This window comes from Mirounga angustirostris, unplaced genomic scaffold, assembly GCF_029215605.1.
Source record: "Mirounga angustirostris isolate CCGP_5_RB_7025 unplaced genomic scaffold, mMirAng1.0.hap1 SCAF_1, whole genome shotgun sequence".
NCBI classification, from domain to species: Eukaryota; Metazoa; Chordata; class Mammalia; order Carnivora; family Phocidae; genus Mirounga; species Mirounga angustirostris.
The window spans coordinates 193,382,520-193,403,472 of record NW_026991709.1 but is presented as its reverse complement, the minus strand read 5'-3'; the positions used below and the strand labels follow the sequence as shown (position 1 = coordinate 193,403,472).

Sequence of the window (20,953 nt, the reverse complement as noted above, 5' to 3'; positions counted from 1 at the left end):
CAGAGGGGGCTTTCACAGACGTCAGTCAGATGGCAGGGCATTTAGTGTGAAACCCAAACTCCTAGCTGTGCCCCGAGCAGCCTGCTAGATCTGGCTTGACCTCCTTGTTCTGCCTGAGCTTGCGGGGCTGCCCACGGTGCTCACCTGTGATCTGGCCACACGCTGGCCCTTTTGTCCATTCCTCCAACCCCCCAAGCTTCTTCCTGCTCTGGATCCTTGTTCCTGCTCTCCTCTCTACCTGGAATCTCATCCCAACCACACTGGCGGCTGGCTTGTTCTCATCTTCTGTGCCTCCTGAAGATGTCAGCCCTGCAGAGAGGCTCTCCTGCTCGTGGACCAAAGGAGCCACCCCCTCCCCCACCCTGTCACATCCCCTGCTATCCTTTCCTTGGATCACTAATCGCTCTTCGGAAATGTTGATGTGTTCAACTTTTCCCCTCCTGTGGCTTGATGGTCCCTGGGATTTTGCTGCTGAACGGAAGAGAGTCAGTAAATATTTGTTGAATGATTTTGATGATGTTTGAACAATGTTGATGACTATATGTCTGGGTTCCAATTTCCCACGATAAATGAGAAGTGCAGGTGCACACATTCACTCACCAAACGTGCATTGAGTCCTTGCTATATCAGGCACAGAAACTGAATTACATGTGATTGGTCAGTCCCTCCTCTCTTTCCGCCCCTCCTTCTGCCCTCCAGCTTGCCTGCAAGCATTCATCAGATGTTCCTAGAGTCAAGCACTGTGCTAGCTCATAGAGACATAGAAGCAGGTAAAGGGGTGTCTCTGCCCACAGAAGCTCACTGCACAAAGCAAGAGTTTCCCCGACAGCAGGAGGGAGGCCAAGAAGAGTTAGGGGCTCCCAGTGGGAGTTACATGCTAAGTTAAATGCTGTTCTTGAGGAAAGATGCCCTTGAAATGCAGGAGAGCTTCCCAGAGGAGGTGGCATTCTCCCCAACTGCATCCACCCATCCACCCATCCACCCTAGAGGATATTTTCCCCGCTCAGCAGGGGCCCAACCCTCTCCCCAGGACCGCTGTCCTCAGCCCTGGCCAGACACACGACTTCTCGCGCTGGTCTCGGAGCCATGCAGGAGCCTGTCAGGGGGTTTCACTTCGCTTCCAACCTTTCTCCCAAGCGCGGAATTCCTTCTCTCCCTCCTCTCGGGCTGCTGATGAACTGAAGGAGACTCCCCAGTAGGTGGCGCCCGGGCACCACTGTGCGCCCTGTCCGCGCGCAGATGGTGTCCCTGCCTGAGGCACCTTCTCAGAACGAAGCCTGGGCGACTCCAGCTTTGGCCTGGTCTGAATCCATTCCGGTTCGTTTTCAAAGAAAGAATTAAGGGATGCCTCGTAAGTGTATCTGCTCAGAGGAGTGTGTTCTGAGAGAAAAATAAACACGGTTGTGTGGCCCCCGTGTAGCAAGCCTGTTCTTTTTGAAATACATCGTTTGGCCAAAGAGGAGACAGAGCCTTGCATGCCTTCCTCTTGGGGAAATTGTTGAAGGCACCGTTTGCCGGCCCTGGTCTGGACACTTGGGTGCCAGCAGCGCAGCCCTGAGCGGGGAGCGCTTTCCCCTCCAGAGCCTGGGGATGAAGCAGGGTCGTGGGGTGCCAGGATCTCTGCGGGGTGGGAGCTCCCCTCCGTTCTGCAAACCTCAACGACTCAACAGCCTCTGGGTCCCCAAGTCATGTGCTAGGTGTGTGCTTGGACACTCAGGGCGTAGATGGGGCTGAGCTGATGGGGGGCTGGCAGCAACAGCGCAGTGTCACTTAGCGGGTCTGGACTCAGGCTCTGGGCTGAGCGTCTTTGCGTGGTTTGCCTTAAGTGTCCTGTGTGGTGGTGCCCATCCCAGAGGGAATGACTCATGCCTCGGCCAAGGACTATGGGGCAGAAAGCAAATTTGGGCCAGTCTTCAGGGAAAGGGAAAAAAGAAGGATGATGATGGACAATGACATGCTCCGGGTCATTTTTCAGAAAGTTAAACCCATTCTATTGAAAGGAGGTCCTTAACTGTGAAGCAGTGTCATAAGGTTCTCAGACAGAGTGCAGTTTGGCAGGGAGAGCCTCCCTTAGCTCCTGCAGACATTTGGCCCCTTGCCCTCTGCTCTCTGCCCTGGCACACTGCCCCGGACCGCACTCAGCAGCGGTTCCTCTGTGCTGGGCCCTGGGTGGGCTTTGGCTAGTGGGGGACACCGGCAACAGATAGAGAGAGGCCAGTGGGGTGGGAGTGCACCTTCAGCCCTGTGCCCCCGGGACCGGCTGCACCCAATCTAAAGCCACATCAACCTCCCCGTCTCTGTGGCTTTCTCTCTCTCTGGGGGCTCTCTGTCCCTTCAGGCAGAGTGCTAGAAAGGTCCCCACTGCTCCTGGCTGCAGGGGAGTGCACCATTTCTCCTAGTTTCCCTCGGCCTGCCCACACTGCCCGTTACAATAGCCTCTTTATTAAACCTTCCTTAATTAGCCAGCGTGACTATGTCATGTGCTTCCTGCTGGGGCCCTGACTGATACAAAGGTAAGAGTAGACGGAAGGTTTGTTTTTCTTAAGTCCTGACTCTACCAAAAAAGAAAGAAAGAAGGAAGGAGGAAGGATGGAAGGAAAGCAATGGGAAGGAGGAAGGAAGAGAAGGAAGAGCAAGAGACCCCCTATCGTTCCTTGTTTATTCATGTATGTAGTTCTCTCCCAATTCATTGGGAGCAGAGAGATTCCATATACCCTTCTAGTGAATTCCCCTTTTGCTCAAGTGATTAAGAATCGATACCTGTTGCTTACAGCCTGGCTGATAGAGCAGTGAAATCCCCAAGTCTGGGAGCCTCTGCTGGGTGTGGCTCTGACCCCATGTCTCAGGGACCCCAGTCTGCACCTCTCCACCGACCTCCCTCCCAATGAGGTCTCTCCCCATCCAACCAGGCTTCTTGTATAGACCTTTGAGTTTGGCCTCTGCACTACGTATAGTTGGACACATCTGCCCCTCACTGCAGGGCAAGCAACCTGAATGCTGATCAGATTGTGTTTTGCTCACCTGTGTATATCCATGGCCTGGTGAGGTACCTAGCAGAAGAGATGGAGTGGCAAGGAGGTGGGGAGAGAAGACTCACATCTAGGAAACTGATGACATGCTCTATTATTAAGGACCAGGGTGAGAATACTGATAAGAAATAGAATTTATAAAAGGACTTGGTGTCTTGCTGTGGAAGGGGATGGCTGGAGGAGGCTGCGGGGAGCTGGTGTGCAGCCTAGAAGCTTGAGCTCACAGTTTGTGAGCCAGGCCAGCACAGCTGGGAACAGCAAAGGGCCCTTCAGATGCCAGATGCATAACTAGCTCCTTGCACTGCTGATGTGGTGAGCCTATCCTCCCTTCCTCCTTCCCTCCCTCCCTTCTTTGCTCCCCTGCCTCCCTCCCTGCCTCCTTCCCTCCCAGCGGTCCTCCCTCACCTGGCATGTATTCGTTGGACACTTCTCATGTGCCAGGCGCTCTATTAGATGCCAGAGATCTAGCGATAAGACAAGACAGACATAATTCCCTTTCATTTCCTGTTTCCAATCTCATGGAGATTTTTAAATCTCCTAAGTAAACATAAATAAAAAACACTACACATTTAGGATAAACTCTCCAAAAGAAACAAGGTCTGAGAAAACAAAAAAGTAGGGAGAGGCACGTCCCTTAGCTGGATGGTCAGGGAGAGCCCTTCCTGGGAATGGCATGTTTAGCGGAGCCCTGAGGGAGGGAAAAAAAAAAAAATCACCGTGCAAAGATGTCAGAGACTCATTCAGGCTGAGGGAACAGTGTAAGCGAAGACACTGAGGTGTGGGATGTTAGGATGTCATGCGTCTGGAACCTCTTGGTAGATCTAGAACAGACTTCCAAAGCCCAAGGGGAGGTGACCGGAGGTTCTGTTGATGGGGTCCTACTTGGGAAGAAGCTTAGTGAAGCACTTGATGCACTCTGCCCATGTCTCCTCGGTCCCTGCCATTTTCCACACATACCAGCACCTGGCTGAAGACTTTCCCTGGCTTCTGTGGTACACTCCTCTGAGGCACACAGCAGGCCAGAGGTGGCAGGGAATTAGCCTCCCTCCACCAAAGACTGGTGAGCACTCCCACCTCTCAGGCCAGATATATCCAGGTGCCTCCTCAGCAGTGGTTCCCAGAGCCCTGCGGTGGGACTGGGCTCCAGTTGCCCCCAGCGCTGCGGTGCTTGATGACGCACCTTGTGTGGGCTGCCTGCCTGTCTCCGTCTCTGAGTCACTTTGCCATGTCCCTACAGGCATTTCCGGGGAACCCCTCCCAGGTGAATACCTTGCCCTTGAATCCTGGTCTCTGGGACTGCTTCAGAGAGAACTCAAGCCGGGACACCAGTGGACTGATACCTCTCTGCAAAAATCGATATGCTGTAGCCTAGAGCTTCAGATGCAGTTTTGTGTGCACCCACACCGCCCTTTGCATTAACATGATGCCATCCATCAAATGTCCCTTCTATTTCAGGCCCCTGCACGTGAATGCACATCACACCAGCCAACTTGGAGAATCCACATTTGTACTTAGAAGTACCAGGGAGCATGGGCTCTGTGCCGTTCATAATCAAGGGTAGGCATTTTAAGGAAATTTCGTTTAGAGATAACATCCTCTGCCGCTTTATTGTTTGGCAAAGGATTTGATGAGGACAAAGGCTTTCTTTACACTGGACACACTCTGACCTTTGTTTTACTAGATTAATTTCATATCTAGAGTGCCCCATCTTGGATGATGAATTAGCAATAAAAAGCTCATCAAAATGTAATTACATGCAATGTGTTGAATAATGATCTCTTAAAAATTCCTATAGATTTGTCTGCACCTCCTTCCCCTCCTGGGGGAAATGAGCCTCAGCTGCTAGCTACTAGCCCCGGCTCAGGAATGCAAACCCTAGCCATATTGTGAGTCTGAGATAGGAGAGCTGGCTTCTATCATTGCCCAGTGTCATCCATTGATCAATTGCTTTTCTGCATGTGATGCACATCTTTATATAATTTAAAGGACCATCTCCACGGGGGTAGGAATACACAGGAAATGGAAGCCGAAGGCAGAGCGAAGCCCTCACCTCCTCCATCTGCAGCAGCCCTGTTTCAGGGAGGGAGTTATTAATTAAAATGTTAACTGCCCAGACAATAGCAGGCAGACCAGCATGGAGAAGGCCTGCAAAGCAAGCATTAAAGCTTTCATAACTGTAAATTCCAGGAAAGTTTGCTCCTCCTTAAAATAGGAAAACAGAACCATCTGTATCTCAGAGGAGACTTAACTGAGCTGTTTGAGTGTTGCGAGGCTTTCCCCAGGAGCCGGGCTGGTTTCTCTCCAGAGGGCTGGACTTGGACAGAGAGAAAGCCTAGCCTTACCCGCGCTTGGTTGAGGAGGCCTGTAAACCCTACAGCTGGGGCTGACAGCAGAATATTCAAATGATTCCAGCAGTGAAAATGCCCACACTCATTTGAATAACTGAAGAATTCAATCATTTGAATGCCAATGATTATTCCTCTGGGAGTTTACATTTTAGAAAGACAGTGCATCTGAATCCCCATGAGAGCATTAAATCGCTATCTAATTAGCAGTCCCAAATTATATATATTTAAAAGATAATTAAAGGTTTGAAGGCTGTTGGAATAACTGGTTATACATTTAAATGAATCACAAGAAATTTGTTAGTAATGTGCGGAGTTTTCTTTTATTTCTTGTTTCCCTCTTTGAAGTTCAGTAGACCCAACCTCTCGGGGTTAAGTTTGGTAGGGGTAAGATAAAGGCAGATGGTTTTAATTATTCCAGCTCCAACCTCCAAATAATTATAAGCAGCTGTCATTTTTACATAATCCTAAATGATAAGACCCAAAGAATGCAAATAAAAAGGTTGACACCATGGGCTCTTGGGCATGGTAATTTAATTATGCCCACTGCCCCGCTGGGCTGACCATTGCGCTTTGCCAAGGAGGTGCCTGAACCTCTCCGCTCCTCGCTCGACTTTTATAACCATGCGGCAGGCACGTGTATTTCTGAACGGGCTTCCCAGGTGCTTCTTCTGCATTCTCTGTGGGGGTTTGCGGGGCCGAGGGGAGCACTAATACACTCGGATTATGGAGACAAGAAAGTAGCTTGGCTCAGCCAGGCAGGGCTTTGGCTGCAAGTCCTCCTCAGCCTCCCTGCCCCTTTCTCCTTGGGATGGGGTCTGCCCCTGTTCTTGTCTCAGTGAGCCCCTCTCCCCCAGTAGGTGATGACCTGGTAGAAGGCCACCCAATAGCTGGCATCTCTCTAGCCTGTAGCTGGGGATTTTGCAGGGAGGAGCACTCACGCAGCTGGTGAGGGCCAGAAATCCCAAGTGTTTGGCTGACCTGCCAACCTCTACCCAGGAGGCTCTCGGTTCCCATTTGCAGTGTGAGGCTTTCTGGGCCTGTCTCTCCCTGGAAGGGCAGAGACCCCCTGAGGAGCAAGTCAGGGGTACTTATCATAGCCACAGCAGCTTCTCCCAATTGGACCCAATGACTCCAGAACCAAAGTCTGACAGACAAAGTTCACCCTAGGCAGACCTCCGGTTGCACTTTGCCAGAGGCAAGTCTAGAACATCATCTAGAAGGAAGACACACACATACACACATGCACACACACACACACACACTCCAAATTAAATCAAAAGCCCAAGGACCCAAATGCCTGCTTCTCCCAAAAAACCTCTCCTGGAGTGTCTAAGTTTCTAGCTACATTCCTGGAAGAGGGTTTGGGAGGAAGTGGGGCAGGTGAAGGCATTTACTGGACTCCTGCCATTGCGGCAGGATTGGGAGTCCTATGGCTGGGACGCCCCTTATGTGGAGCCTCGTTCATCCAGGCTCAAATACAGATAGAAACAGTACCTTTGTGTACATTTAATGGAAAGATTCCTTTGAGAGTTAATCATCTGAGGCTCAGCTCTGCTCAGTGTGGAACAGCAAGGAGCTGGCTGACTGGGATCCCAGGTCACCTCGCTGTCATCCCTTCCTGATGCCTTCATGGGACACATTGCAGGCAGATACCCGGCAGCAGCCTTGGGGCCACCAGGATATGTTAGTCCGTGGGCCAGAGCAGTCCCTGAGACTAGGGTCGCCTCAGCCTCAGCCTCCCCCGTCAGCTGTGTGGCCTTGGACAAGTCACTCAACCTCTCCAGCCTCAGTTTCCTGAGTTGATAAATGAGTGCAAAAAGAGTGCCTCCTGGAGGGGATTGTTCTGAGCATACAATGAGTTCATGTTCACACAAAGTCTAGAACTGGCCAGGCACATAATATGTGCTATACACGTGCTCATGGAGTGAATATAGATCCTAATGTGTTCATTTACTTACTCTGTTTACTCATTCAAATATTCAACTATTCATAGTGAACCCATTCTTGCCAGGCACTCTCCTGGACACTGGCAGGTTCAATGCTGAATGAGAAATAGCCTCTTTCCCGAAGATCTTGGGACCTAGTGGGAGATGTAGGCAAGTAAGTAATGAATTTGCAGTATGCTGTGATGGGTGTGGAGATGGAGAGACCACAGGAGGCTCAGGAGAACATAGGAAGGACCTGAACCAACTCTGAACTTGGCAGCAGACTTCCCAGAGGAGCTGATGCCTCCTCTGGGTCCTGAGGAGCCAATGGACTTTGAGTTGGGGTGAAGAGTGCTGGAAACAGTGGAGTGGTAGAAGGATGCAGGGACCTGAAGTCAAGGATGGTAATAATATTGTTAGCAGCCCACTGGATCTAGCTGGGGAGCAATACAGAGAGAGTTGGGAAGTGGTGAGAGGGAGGTCAGAGCCACAGGCAGAGGCATACTGATGGGCACTGTGGCATTCTGGAATGTTGGACATCAACCTAGAGGGTGTGGGGAGTCATGAGGATTCCAGGCCAAGTGGTGATTTTGGTTGCAGAAGAATCCCCCTGGCTGGACCCTGGACAGTGGATTGCAGGGGTGGAGTCCATGCAGGGAGGCTTAGGAGACGCTCACCCTTATCAAGGGGAGGGAGGGTATCATGGTGGCTAAAACTAAGTTGGTGGCAAGGGGGATGGAGAGATGTGACTCAATTTCAAGAGACACATAAAAGATAGAAGCTATGGATGTGGTAGTTTGATGAGCCCTGGTTGCCTTGCCTAGCTCACTGGCCTCTTTCTCTGGCTGCTCGCCTCTCCAGCCTCTGCCCACATCTTCATGATCACAGACAAATACAAGATCCAGAGGACTGAGTCAGCCTTGCAGGGGACCTTTAGTTTTCCTATGAGTCATGAGTGACATCACAGGTCTCTTGGGTTTATTCAGACCAGCACGCATCCCAAATTTTTTTTAAAAGACAGATTAGTATATTTCAGAATCACCTGCAAAAAAGAAAAAAAGAAAAGAAAAGAGTGAAACCTAAATATTTTGCTGCGCCACCAGTCCGGTGGGCTGGACAGAGCAGCGATGGGTGAGAAACAAAATAAAGATATCATACCAAGCATCACCCTAGATAAAGTCACACACACACACACACACACACTCAGACATGTTTGAGGAAGGCTCAGCCATCTATGTAGGTTAATACCATTACAGGCAAAAACCAGAGTCAGGAGTAGTGGTAACTGGCTTGGAAGGAGGGATTCCTTTCCCTCTTTTCTTCCTCTCTCTCTTTCCTTCACTTCCAAATTCGTTGCCCGCTTCCTGCCCTTCCGGCCAGTTAGCACAGAAACCTGGACGTGGAGAGAGGTCTCTCCGTTCCAAGCACCATCCCTCCAAGGGGAGCCAGTAAGACTGGAGTACTTCTCCCGGGGACTGAGCCAGGAGAGGCACTAGGAATGGGGGTGACAGGCCAGGAAGGCTGGTGTCACTGGCCCCAGGAGGAAACCCCCAGCAGAGAGCTCGCTCCATGTGGCGGTCAGCTGCAGCTCCACTGGACGGGAAACATGTCTCATTGCACTGTTTTTTTTTTTTTTTTTTTTTTTTTTAAGATTTTATTTATTTATTTGAGAGAGAGAATGAGAGAGAGAGAGAGAGCACATGAGAGGGGGGAGGGTCAGAGGGAGAAGCAGACTCCCCACCGAGCAGGGAGCCCGATGCGGGACTCGATCCAGGGACTCCAGGATCATGACCTGAGCTGAAGGCAGTCGCTTAACCAACTGAGCCACCCAGGCGTCCTTGCACTGTTGGTTGATGCTATCTTCTGATCTCACTTGAGTGAGTAAGAAAATTCATTGTCTTGGCAGTTCCAAAATTGGAATCACCTTGTGGTGCCCAATTATAGTGCATGTTCAAAACAGTCTGACACATTTCAATCCCAAGAGTCTCTTGCTCGAGGGAATAATGCCAGCTAAAGTTCTATAAATGCACAAAAATTGCTTTGTCAAATGTCACAGGCATACTTTCAACTTATAGAGGTCCTCTTGTTATCCTGGATGTTATTTCCTAATGACTCAGGTATCTCCAACCTTTGTATGAAATCTGCTTTGGAATGTGGCACTGTGGGCTCAAGAACTTGGTGCAACTCTCTTTGGAGCTTTGAAATTCATTCATTTTTTTTTAAGATTTTATTTATTTATTTGACAGAGAGAGACACAGTGAGAGAGGGAACATGAGCAAGGGGAGTGGGAGAGGGAGAAGCAGGCTTCCCACTGAGCAGGGAGCCCGATGTGGGACTCGATCCCAGGACCCTGGGATCATGACCTGAGCCAAAGGCAGACGCTTAACGACTGAGCCACCCAGGTGCCCCCCTTTTCTTTTTTTGAGAGAGAGAGCACTAGAGGGTGAGCAAGCAGTGGGGGCGGGGGGGTGGGCAGAGGGAGAGGGAGAGAGAGAATCCCAGGCAGACTCCATGCCCAGCAGGAGCCAGACGCAGGGCTCGATCTTACAACCCCAAGATCGTCTGACCTGAGCTGAAATCAAGAGTCAGATGCTAAACCAACTGAGCCAGCCAGGATCCCCTGAAGTTCATTCTGAAGGCTGTTGTGCATCTAAGTTTTGCCCAGAAAACTATAGTGCGGTTTTGTCCGGAGTGTTCTAACCTATCAGAGGGGCTGTCTTCTAGGCACCCAGGGGCATCTTTCCCTCGCAGGCGGCATCCGTGTTCTGCCTTCTCTGCTGTGGGCTGGTATTTCCCTCGCATGGGCCCTTCACCTGACTCAGGGGCCTGCAGACGGCGCTCCCCTCTCTGGGTCAGCGTCCCCGCTTCCCAGGCCCTTTGCTGGCCCGAAAGCTCCTCCCACCCGAGCCACTCAGCCCCATTTTCATTTTGATGACTCGCTGGCTATGACAAGACAGATGGGCTTTCTGAGAATGGGAATTTAAGGCCAGCTGCCATGGAGAAGCCGCACTGAAGGTCCAAAACCACTGGCAGAGCTGGGCCACTTCCTCCCCACACACCACGTTGGTGACTCACCTCGACTCAGAGGACACCGATTAAGATAAAGGTCATTTGGGTTTTCAAAGCAGCCTCTTAATTGTTTTTTTTTTTTTTTTTTAAATACCAAAGCTGTTTTAGTTTTACAGCCATCAAAAGGATTTTGTAATCGCACTAAGAGCACGGAGAACTTTTCATCTTTGAGACACTTAAAAACATTAATTAATAAGAGCACGGTACCTGGTGGAAAAAGGAAAAGCCTTGTTGTCTGGACATGCCCTGTTGCCTCTCTCCCACCTTCCAGCTGCTTTGGGACACACCCTCACGGCCCTGCTTCCCTCCAGTGTATCTGGGCTTCTCATCTTCCCATGAACACAAAGGATTTCATCTCCACGTATAGACTCATCGGGATCACCCCCTCCTCCCCCACCACTGGCCTTGTCTCTGCCATCCTGTCATCTAGCTTACCTAGCAAGGTCTGAGCCCCATGGCGTCATACCACCAAAGGGCCAGCACGATTCGGGTGGAAATCCCAGCTACCCTGGTACCATCAGATGCTACCAGGCTTGTCTGAGGCTCTGAGTCAGATGTTGGCTAATGGGCCTTGTGTTGTGTGTCCTGGGTATGTGGCACCGTGCTCCCTCCAAGTACACACTCAGGGCACTGTAGTTATTCTCAATCTGAAACTGACTCTTGCATCCCCGGCCTACGAAGGCCAGTTTCGAGGCAGCCCAAATGAGTCAAATGGAGGCAAGGATGGCTGGTGGGCGTCGGCTTCCGCCGTGGTTCTGCACCCGTTAATAGGCCTGCTGCGTGCAGCCCTGTGGGTGGTCGCCATCTGAGCTGAGACCCCCTCCAGGGAGGCAGTGCACAGGGTGGTGAGGACCGGAGGCTGAGCCAAGGGGCAAAGATGGGCTTGAATCACAGTCCCACTGTCGATTAGCTATGCTGCCACGTGGCCTGCATCCCCGGACTCCGCATATGCCCATCTGTGAGGCAGTTATCCCTCCAAGGAGGTATGCACAGTGTTTAGTACCGTGCCTGGAAGAAGAGCATTCACTCTTCCTAAAGAATGATAGGAGGTGAGGGGGAAGCTGGCCGGCAGAAAACTTTGTGTTTTTGTTTTGTTTTGTTTTGTTTTGTTTTGTTTTGGTTTGGTTTGGTTTGGTTTGCTAAAGGCAGTCACTTAGAGAGCAGAACAGATTGTTTGCTACATTTTATAAATTCCTTGTGGGAGAAACAATGAACTTAGAAAACTGAAAACAGTAACTGCTTCAAAGGACTTACCTTTGGGCCAGCTAGCAGAACAGTGGGTGGTGATCCCTGTGTTGCCTGTATTGTGATAGGGAGGGCGATATTTTGTTTTCCATTCTTGCACTTTTCAGTATTTTCCAAATTTTCTGCAATGAGCAGTTGTTATCTGGAAAATCGGGGGGAGAGGGTGGGGGTAATCTTAAAAAAACAGCAAAAGCTTAAACCATTTGGACTGCCGCCAGGAGAGAAATGGCTGATACTCTGCTTCCACTGAGTCTCTGCTGAGACTCCCCTTCCCTAGGGCCACCTCCTCTGCAGCTGGACATTGCATGACAGCCAGAGACCTTGATTTCCAAATTCTAAGGGAAGAGACTGTTGCCCTGTCTCAGGCCCACCTGGCCAGCTGGCCTTGGGACCATGTCCTGTTTGAGACCTTCCCTTTGACCTTGAGAAGAATGGACCACCACGCCGGGTTGAACCGCCTCTTTTAAAGAATAGAAATATTACTGAACAACCATACTGCAAAGAAACATTTTATCCCATGAGCCTCCTCTCTAGGGGGAGGCGGGGGCTGCCACATCTGAATCAGTAATGACATTTACTGGTGCTGGCCGAGTGGGCGTTTCCCAAGACTGGCAGGACACACTCCATGCTCCACTATGTACCTGTTTGCTTCTCACGCCAGCCCTGTGAGCTGAATGCTATTATCCCATCCTATAGACGAGTAGCACAGGGCTCAGAGAAATGCATGCCAGCCGTGGAACACACAGCCTGTGTGTGATTCTGGGACCCTAGCTGCTACCTGCTCTTCTAACCGCCCTGATTGGCAAGTGGTGGGTCATGACCTACACCTTGAGTGCAGGAGATGACCCTTCTCAGACAGCTTCTCCATGCTTTCCTGCTGGCTCACCTGGGGCTGGCCCAGGGCCTGATAAATGTATCTGGGGGGATGTGGGTGAGTACAGGAGCAAATGAGGGAATGGATGGAGGCAGGAGAGAGGGAATGAAGTGCCCGGTAGCTGTTAGGCCGTGCTCTCTTGTGCGTGGAGGAGAGAAGATGTGTCTCCTTTACTTCTCCCAAAAGGACCACTTCAGTCCCTGGGACGAGAGGAGACGCAGGCCTCGGGGGAGGTGGCAAAGGTGTTCGCCAGCTGAGGACTCTGCCTGCCTTGGGAGAGAACATCCGCCCAGACAATGGCTGGCTCCCCGCCCTTGGCCACACCCCTGCACCAGATGGCATTAGCTCTGGGCAAGGTTTCTTCCTCTCCAGTTGTGGGCCTCCCACCCCCAACTCCTTCCTTCCTTTTGGCAGCATGGAGCGGCACGTACAATTTATCAATTATTAGCATACACAATATTTGTTTCCCAGAGGCTGCATGGATGTATGTAGCTGATTTCTTCTGGCCCCTCCCAAAAAAACACAGGAAAAGCAAAGGCATTTTTGGTTTTTTTCAAACCAACATGAACGTGGCCATCACCTTAGTCTACCCCATTATGCTTCCAAAGTTGGTCTGTAGGTAACACCAAAGAGTGCCTGCATGCAGACAACGAAACACCAGCTGGTGGGTTCAGGCGAGGAAGGCGTGCCCCCGGAGGGCTCCAGCTTGCTCCTCAGATGGATGCCCATCTTCTCCCATCCTCCTAGGCCACAGGCTGGTTTGTGCATTCACCACATCTGGCCTTTATTTGAAACTCCACCTCAAAGTATTTCATAGCACGGAATATCTTTCCTTATTAAATTCTCCCCCACATATTTTTTTCATAAAGCAGGCACCAAAAACTACAAACCTACCCGTGGCTCTCAAAGTATCTGTTTATAAACCTTTGGAAACCGTTCGCAATTCGTTAATCACGTTTTCAAAGGAAGTTACAGTTTATAGATATACTAACAAATGCCGTATCCGATGCCTCAGCCCCAGTAACGAGAGCCTCACGCAGGGAAAGAGGGAGTGGGGCTGGTGGATCCAGGATGTGTCAGAGGCTGAATCCGGAGGGACAGGGGACAGCTGGCCTGGGAGTCAGAGATTTGCTTCTGTTTCTGTCACTCTTACACTGTGGCCTCACATCTGTCCTCTCAGGGGGAAAGTAAGGATAGGGGATCAGCCGCACTCACACACAGTAGTCTATCTTGAGTAACAGTGAGATATTTTGTAGGTCACATGCTCCTAAATAGCTGTTAGGAACACTTCACTTAAAATGTACTTTAAAAGTGGTTCATTTACAAGGAGAAATAATAAAGGCATTAAATATATACAAGTCAGAACTCCGATGACCACTTATGCTTGAAACCCAAGCCAGCTTAAAAAAAAAAAAAAAATCTTTAAGAAGGGAAAGGGGTGATGTGGAGAGAATGTAGTTGGTACCTGAAACATCCAAGGGCATAAAGATTTTGGGGCATAAAGATAAAGCTTGATCCAGGCACACACACTGTGTTTTCAGCCCTCTCTCCTGCCCTTTCTCTGCTTTCTCTGCATTGGCTTCATTCTCAGGAAGGCTCTCTCTGAGCAGAAGCAGAGATAGTTATGAGGAGCTCATGTTCACATCCTACCACCTTAATGGTGCTAGCAGATGCGCAGCTCCTTTATCTGGATAAACCCAGGAAAGCATGCCAGGCGGAAGCTCATTTGGGTTGGCGTGGGTTACATCCCCAGCTCTGAACCAGTCTCTACGTCCTGGAGAGATGTGGGTCTCCTCGAATGCTCAGGTCACTTGCCTATCTCTGACCCAGGGTGGTCTTGCTTTCACGAGAACTATATTTACTGAGAAGGGGGCCCAAGGGCTTCCCTGCAGGAAAGCAAGGCGATTGCCCTGGAAAATGTGGGGGATGAGTGGGGGCACTGCATGGCACAAGCGTCTTCCTTGTGGAAGTCTACTCTCTAGCCTTCCCATATGCTCTCTTCACTGGAGAAAAGATAAAGGTGGATCTAGGGTCATTATGCTGGAGTTCACTCCTCACCCTCAGTCTGTTCTATTTTATGCAACAGCCACTGACTTTTCCTTCCCTCATTCAAAATAATCACTCTGCTATGTTACTACTTGCACTCTAAAGGAGCTCACCCATTAATAAAAACCCAAATGGCAAGTGTTTTAGACCAGTTTCACATACTTGGTTAAGCAGACGTTGTAGAGGGGCATTCCTACAATAGAGTTCTGGAGCAGGTATCCCCAGCCCTGCCTGTTTCCTCCAATGAAATGAAATTATTTAGACTCCCTGGTTTGTGGACCAGCCCACTGTGAATGCTTCTTCATACTCTAACCCCTCCAGGTTTCCTGACTATCAAAAGTGCAATGTATTGAATTTCTTGAGTGGTTGTAAGAAAAAAAAAAATGAAGACAGACATCTGGGAATGGTCAGAAGTCAAGGGTTCTCTGTGGATTACAGAATTGCCAAGTACCATCTAAAAGCACTTGGGTCCTTTAGCACAGGTATGAATTTTTCTGCTGGGACAGTCTTGAGTCCCAGCTGAGCTATAGTCCCCGTCTTGGTGCATAAGATATATACACCAGGAGGAGGTATATGAATGTGACTGTCTGACACAGACATCTTCAACAAACATCTCCTATGGTTTACAGAACAGTGACCTGCTGAATCACCGAATGGGTCTCCTTCATTTCGAGGAAATGACATATTAGCCAACTGTATACAATGAGCCTGTGTCTTGGCTAGCAAGGTCATGGCTCTCAGGAATCATGCTAGCTATATAGTAAGGCTTTATTCTGTGCCAGGATTGTGTTTGTCCGTTTACATACAGTATCTAGTTAATTATCTCAACCTACCATTGCCAGGGAGGTACTATTGTTTTTCCTATTTTACAACTGAGAAAAGGGGAGCATGGAGCAACTGGGCCCGCTGCTCAGGATCACAGGCCCAGTAAGTGGCAGAACCACTCTCACAAAGACAAATGGACATTTTCTGAGAATAAGGGAACATTTGGTGCTTGGGACCTCGGGGGTGTTTTTGAATTTCTTTAGGAGTGTTTGAAATAACATGAGTCTCAGCCATGAAAATTTGGTCAAGGGCTGGTGGTGGGTGGGGATGTCCTGCCCCACACTGGCTATGTGATCTTATCTAAAGTGCCCTTTTACCCATTATTTAACTTGTGACAGCCTCTTTTCCTGTATGTATGGTGGGCAATGAACTGACCTTCGAAAGGCAAAATTAAGGGTGATAAACTGCAAGCAAGTCCTTGGAAAAGAAAGACTGCTTACTTGGCTTTATTGATATCCTTAGTACCTGGTCCTTACGAGGCGTCTGATAAATGTATTTGAATAAATAAATAAAGGAGCATTTTGAAATGACCAAAGGAAGTACTTCTCACAAACAAACCATTTAGAACTAGCATTATGCCGCCCAAAATATTGAGAAAGCTCTGCCTTTTGCTCAGAAGCTGGGCTGTGTGAGCCTCTGGGGCACCTAGTGGCTCTTGGGGATGGTTCTTACCAAAATGGAACTTGGGGGCCGTTAGACAGTTAACAGAGGTCCAAGAGTGGCTGACTGTACATCCTCAAAGGGACATGTCGAGTCTTGTTAGCATCATGCGCCCCCTTCCCCACCACACCTCCTCACTGTGACACATGGGTGACAACCCCACCCAGCCCATTCCTGTTCCTCCCACTCAGCTCCCGCCTGGATCTCGCAAGGGCCTGAGCTTCCACGAACACACAAAGTTTCCATAACGGGACCCAACTGCAAATCTGCTGTCGTAAAAAGTGGCCTCTCAGGGAGCCGCTTCCCCTCCTCTTCGTCTACAGTGGATCCGATGTCCTAAAACTGACCTTGAACATCTGTGAATTGCCTTCAGCACCTGTCTCCAGGAACCAAGCAGTGTCCACAATGGTTACCTGTTGTTTGGGGGCGGGGGGGGGGGCGTCTGAAAACACAGTGATGCTGCATCTCATTTCGAATCTTACCAATTCCATCCAAAGATGACCAACTTAGGGACAAAAAAGAAAAAAAAAAAACAACTATACATACATAGGTATTTTTTCCAATATGCCATTGGCCGTATCTTATGAACCGGTAAAGGGGTTGCTTATCTTTAGCCTGCAGTAGAGGGCAGACTTTCCTACATTATAAACATCCCGACCACCATCATCAAAGGCCCTGAGACACAGGAACATCCAGACACACGATCGGCCAGCAGATAAAATGGTAGGGTTGCAGGGTGACTAACACCAGTGATTTAGGGAGGAAAAAACGAAAACCACTCCCCCTGTTCTTAAGACACTCGTGAGGTTTTCCAGAGAAATGCCCTCAGGGCCATTAAATCTGGTGGTGACTCCCAATACCCACATCCACCCCGGGTAGAGAGGCCGCACTTAGCTCAGTCCTGCTACGGCCTGTGTGAGAGCAAGTCCACACGATGTTACCAGGATGTCGAGTGCTACCGTGGAGACCAGTGCTTTTGCTTCCTCACCAAGGAGCACAGGGCCGGTTTGAGACCGGAGGTCGGGGTGGGAGAACTGTAAGACAAAGGGGTAGGACTAGATTTTTGGGAGACCGTAAAAAGCCCTTTCCTGTGTCACGAAGTGGTGGCTTTTTAAAACTTTGGAGTAGAGAAGGATCTCCCCTATTCCACATGGGTGCCATCTGGGCAGGGGGAATCTTTGCTTTGCTTCGGGTGGATTTGGAGGCAACGAGTCCAGTAGGTAAATTCATTTCAAGGAGCATCGGCTTGTTATTTCCCCAGCTCGGAGCACCTGGCCTGAGCTTTCCTGCCATTACAGTCCCTCAGACTGTGCCCTACTGGGCTTCTCTCCAATGTCCCTCCACTCAGTCCCCATCCGAGAAACAGGGCTTGGGAAGATAAACGCTGCCCTGGTTGATGATCTCATGGAAATTTTTTTTTTTTTTCCCTCTTTCTTTATCTCCCTCTCGCTACCAGTACGAAGAAGGAAAGAAGCGAAGGAAACCTAACTACAGTAGCGTTGACCTCTCTGAGGTGGAGTGGGAAGACCGGGATGATGTGGTAAGTGACTGGTTTTCAAGCCCGGTGAGGAGGGAGCTCCACAGTACCCACTTCTGTACCTGGAGGCCACCCGGGGAGCTGGCCGAGAGGCCCCCCCAGAGGACACCTGGCCACCAGAGGGACATGAAGACAATGGGCTCTTTTTAGGGCACTGGAATTTTATAAGTCTCCTGCTGGCTGGAACGGTTGCAGCTGTCCCCTGACAGGCTCTGGTCCCTTCTGCTGTGGATTCATCCAGACTCTTGCTCGGTGCAGTTTATGGGACCTGCCACCCTCAGGGGAGCCTGGACTGAGCCTGGCTGGGCAGCAGAAGGCTCTGCCCTCCGTCAAGTCAGGATGCCCTGGGCACAGCCCTTGCTTTCGGGGAGCCGCCCAGGACTGAGCAGCCCTGCCTCCCTTCTGCATGGTGGGCAGTCCATTTCCTGGGCCGTCCCAGGTGTCCCCCTTGCGGCCACACCACAAGAGCTCACACGTTTATTTCCCGCACCAACTCAGCCTTCGGCACTGTATCAAAAGCCTTCCTTATGGCCATGACTTAACCCCGTCCGTCTCCTTGTTATTTCCTCAATAAATAGATTTGTTCAACATGGCTGCCTTTGTGTGAATGTAGGCAGACTGTCCTTAATTAAATTGTCACTTCCTGTGAGTTCCTGCCTGGATCCTTGCTCTTGACTTTCTCTGTGGGGCGTCCGAGCCACGTCCACGGCTCTCTGCCCACACCCTCCCTGACGTGTCCAGGGGCCTGTCTTCAGTTTCACCATGGAGATAGCCATGTTTCCGTCCCTCAGTCTGTCCTGCTTTCTAAAGAGTTGTTGAGGGGAACCATTTGGACTCCCCAGCTGGGTTCTCTTGCTGTCATTATCTTCTCTCCGTGTCCTCTGCTCCCTGGACGTCTCAGCTAGCATAAATCTCGGATTTTCTTCCTGGCCTATAAAATGCAAGAGGCATATCTTAGAAGTGTAGCTGATTTCCTTCATCTGTATTAGGACTCTTGAAACTCAAGTTCAGACAAAATACCTACTGTTTGATAAAAAACAACTTCCTCACCTGTCCTCTTTTCCCCACCTGCTGGTGGCCTGGTACTGGGTCAGCTCAATGACCTTGTAGGGTTTTACATCTTGTTCTTTAAACATGGTCATCAGGGTCTTTAGGTTGTACTGCGCCCAATGTCCACCCTCTCCCCTTTCCTCCTGCTTTTACCAAGAAGCAGGCTAGCGCGGTCGTGAGGGACACGGCCCGGGCATTAGCCCGCCTGGGTTCGAATCCCACCATGGCAATCTGCTGGCTGTTGGCCTCAAGCTCACAATTATCCTTTCTGTGCCTCGATTTTGGTTTTTGTCCTTTTTTTTTTCCAGTAAAATGAGTATGATGATAAGAGTACCTACATCAGAGAGCTGTTGTGAATCTTAAATATGTTAATATGCTGAAAGATGAAAACGTATGTACACCATTGTGTGGACATGGGGAGTGTCTGTGAGGTGGCTATTCTTTCTACTATTCTCATCAGCATTAATCCTCAGGTAACCTGCTCATGAATGAATGTCCCATGGACTTGCAGCTGCTAAATTGTCTCGTGAGTGTTTGAAGGGCACGTTCCACTGTTTTCCTTTTTCTTCCATCTTCACTTTATCAGTTGCTTTATTTTGACTTCACTGGACCTTTTTGTTTCCTTTCCCAGAAGGCTGGAACCTTGTCGTCAACATGCCTCCCCCCGCTTCGTCCCATCCATTTGGATCAACATGGGAAGCAAACTGCTTTATGCTCGTTCTCACTTCAGAGTCCTCACATCATGTTACTGGAAGAGATTTATTACTTGGCTCACTCTAGTCATCACCTGCACTCCAGTTAATTTTCAAGGAGCTGATATCTCCTTTTATTAATCGTGGCTTCCTTGCCCTATCTTCTTTTCTCTTCGGAGCTGCAGAGCATCGGATTCCCAGCCTCTTACATGTTCTTCACCTTCATCCGACTCCCAGGGGTTTTTGGTGTCCACCTTCAAAGTTCCCACATCTCCTACAAGTTCAGTGCTCTTACTCTGCTCAAACTGGTCTCTCGTGGTCTCTCTGATTTGGGTCTCTTGTCTTACTTCCTTGAGGAACGTGATACACTCAAAGCACATTTTGTGTACCCCACCAACACATTTGGGAAAACCCGGGTCACCATTTCTCTCCTACAGATTTGCACTCCGTTGACTGGAGAATCCTGGAACCAATACAGAGAAGCTTTGTAACATTGACATGTGATCCTACATGCCCATATGTCCACCACTGGGGTTTGCCTGTAAGTGGCAGAGGGCAGGCTTTTGGTTAAGATCTGGGAAAGGCCATGAAGTAGAGCCCACTAAGGAGGAAGCAGCTTGAGCCTGCCCAGCTGCAGAGAACTTCTTGGAAGGAGCATCCTACTTCTCTTGACAACTCGGCTCTTGTTGAATATAATGACGGTATTTACAACATAGACCCTGTGTCCTTCCAAAAAAGATGTGAGGTCACATATACTATTAAAACATGTGCAAAATAGACTGGCTAAAATTAGAATCCTAAAAAGAGGAAGAAAAATTAGAAACCGTTTAGAGGTGGATGAGCAGGACGTCTGGCCCAGGCTCCAGGCGACTTAGGCATCACATCAAAATACAATGAGAAGGACAGATCTTTGGGGACCCATAAGCCAGGAAGGGACCCTGAGACATCTATAGCCCTGCCTGAATCACCAGTGTTGGTCACCTCTGGGACGGAAAAAAATATATCTTTTAAAATGGAGTTTATCCTTTGGTTATAAATTCCCACAGATGGTTGAAAGACTTAAGGATGACATTTTTCTTACTCCTGTTACCTCTTAGTCTTTCCCAAGCTTTCCACAGTGAACATGATTATTTCAATGAAGAGAAAAAATGAATATAGATAATAATTATCTGATGTACTGAGCCCTTCCTATATGCCAGCACTGTTCCAAGTGCTATATGTGGATGAACATGTTGATTCTACACAACAGTTTTACAAAGTCAGTGTTATTGCCATCCTCATTTTGCAGTAAGGAAACTGAGGCAGAGAACAGATTGGTCCATGGGCACACCGTGTGAATTCCAGCCCAGGCTGCCTGGCCCCAAAGCTCTTGGCCACTTTGTTATGCCTTAGAAAGAGCTCTTGAGTCCAAGAGTCCTTAAAGACTCTGTATCAGTGCCCTCACGGTGTTTCCATGGTGTCCTCCCTGAGGGGTGCCGCAGAGATGGGGAGTCCTTGCAGCCAGCTGCTAAACAAATGCTCGCCATGGGGTGGCGCTGTAGATGCCAGCCCATCAGATTCTGCCTCCGGGCCGCCTGAAACCCCTTAGGTTGCAGTGTGAGCCCTTTCTACTGCTCTCCAGTCAACTCACAGTTCTCCTTACCCGCAATGGTT

The 20,953-nt window shown here is 49.6% G+C and overlaps 1 protein-coding gene across 1 annotated transcript in view; it reads left to right on the top strand.

The window, feature by feature from the left end:
* Positions 1-20,953, top strand: part of CACNA2D3 (calcium voltage-gated channel auxiliary subunit alpha2delta 3) — an 858,477-nt gene that overhangs the window by 650,829 nt on the left and 186,695 nt on the right. Inside the window, exon 18 of the mRNA XM_064595053.1 lies at positions 17,478-17,561. Within this exon, the coding sequence (XP_064451123.1) occupies positions 17,478-17,561 (84 nt within the window). The remainder of the gene's footprint in view (positions 1-17,477; positions 17,562-20,953) is intronic.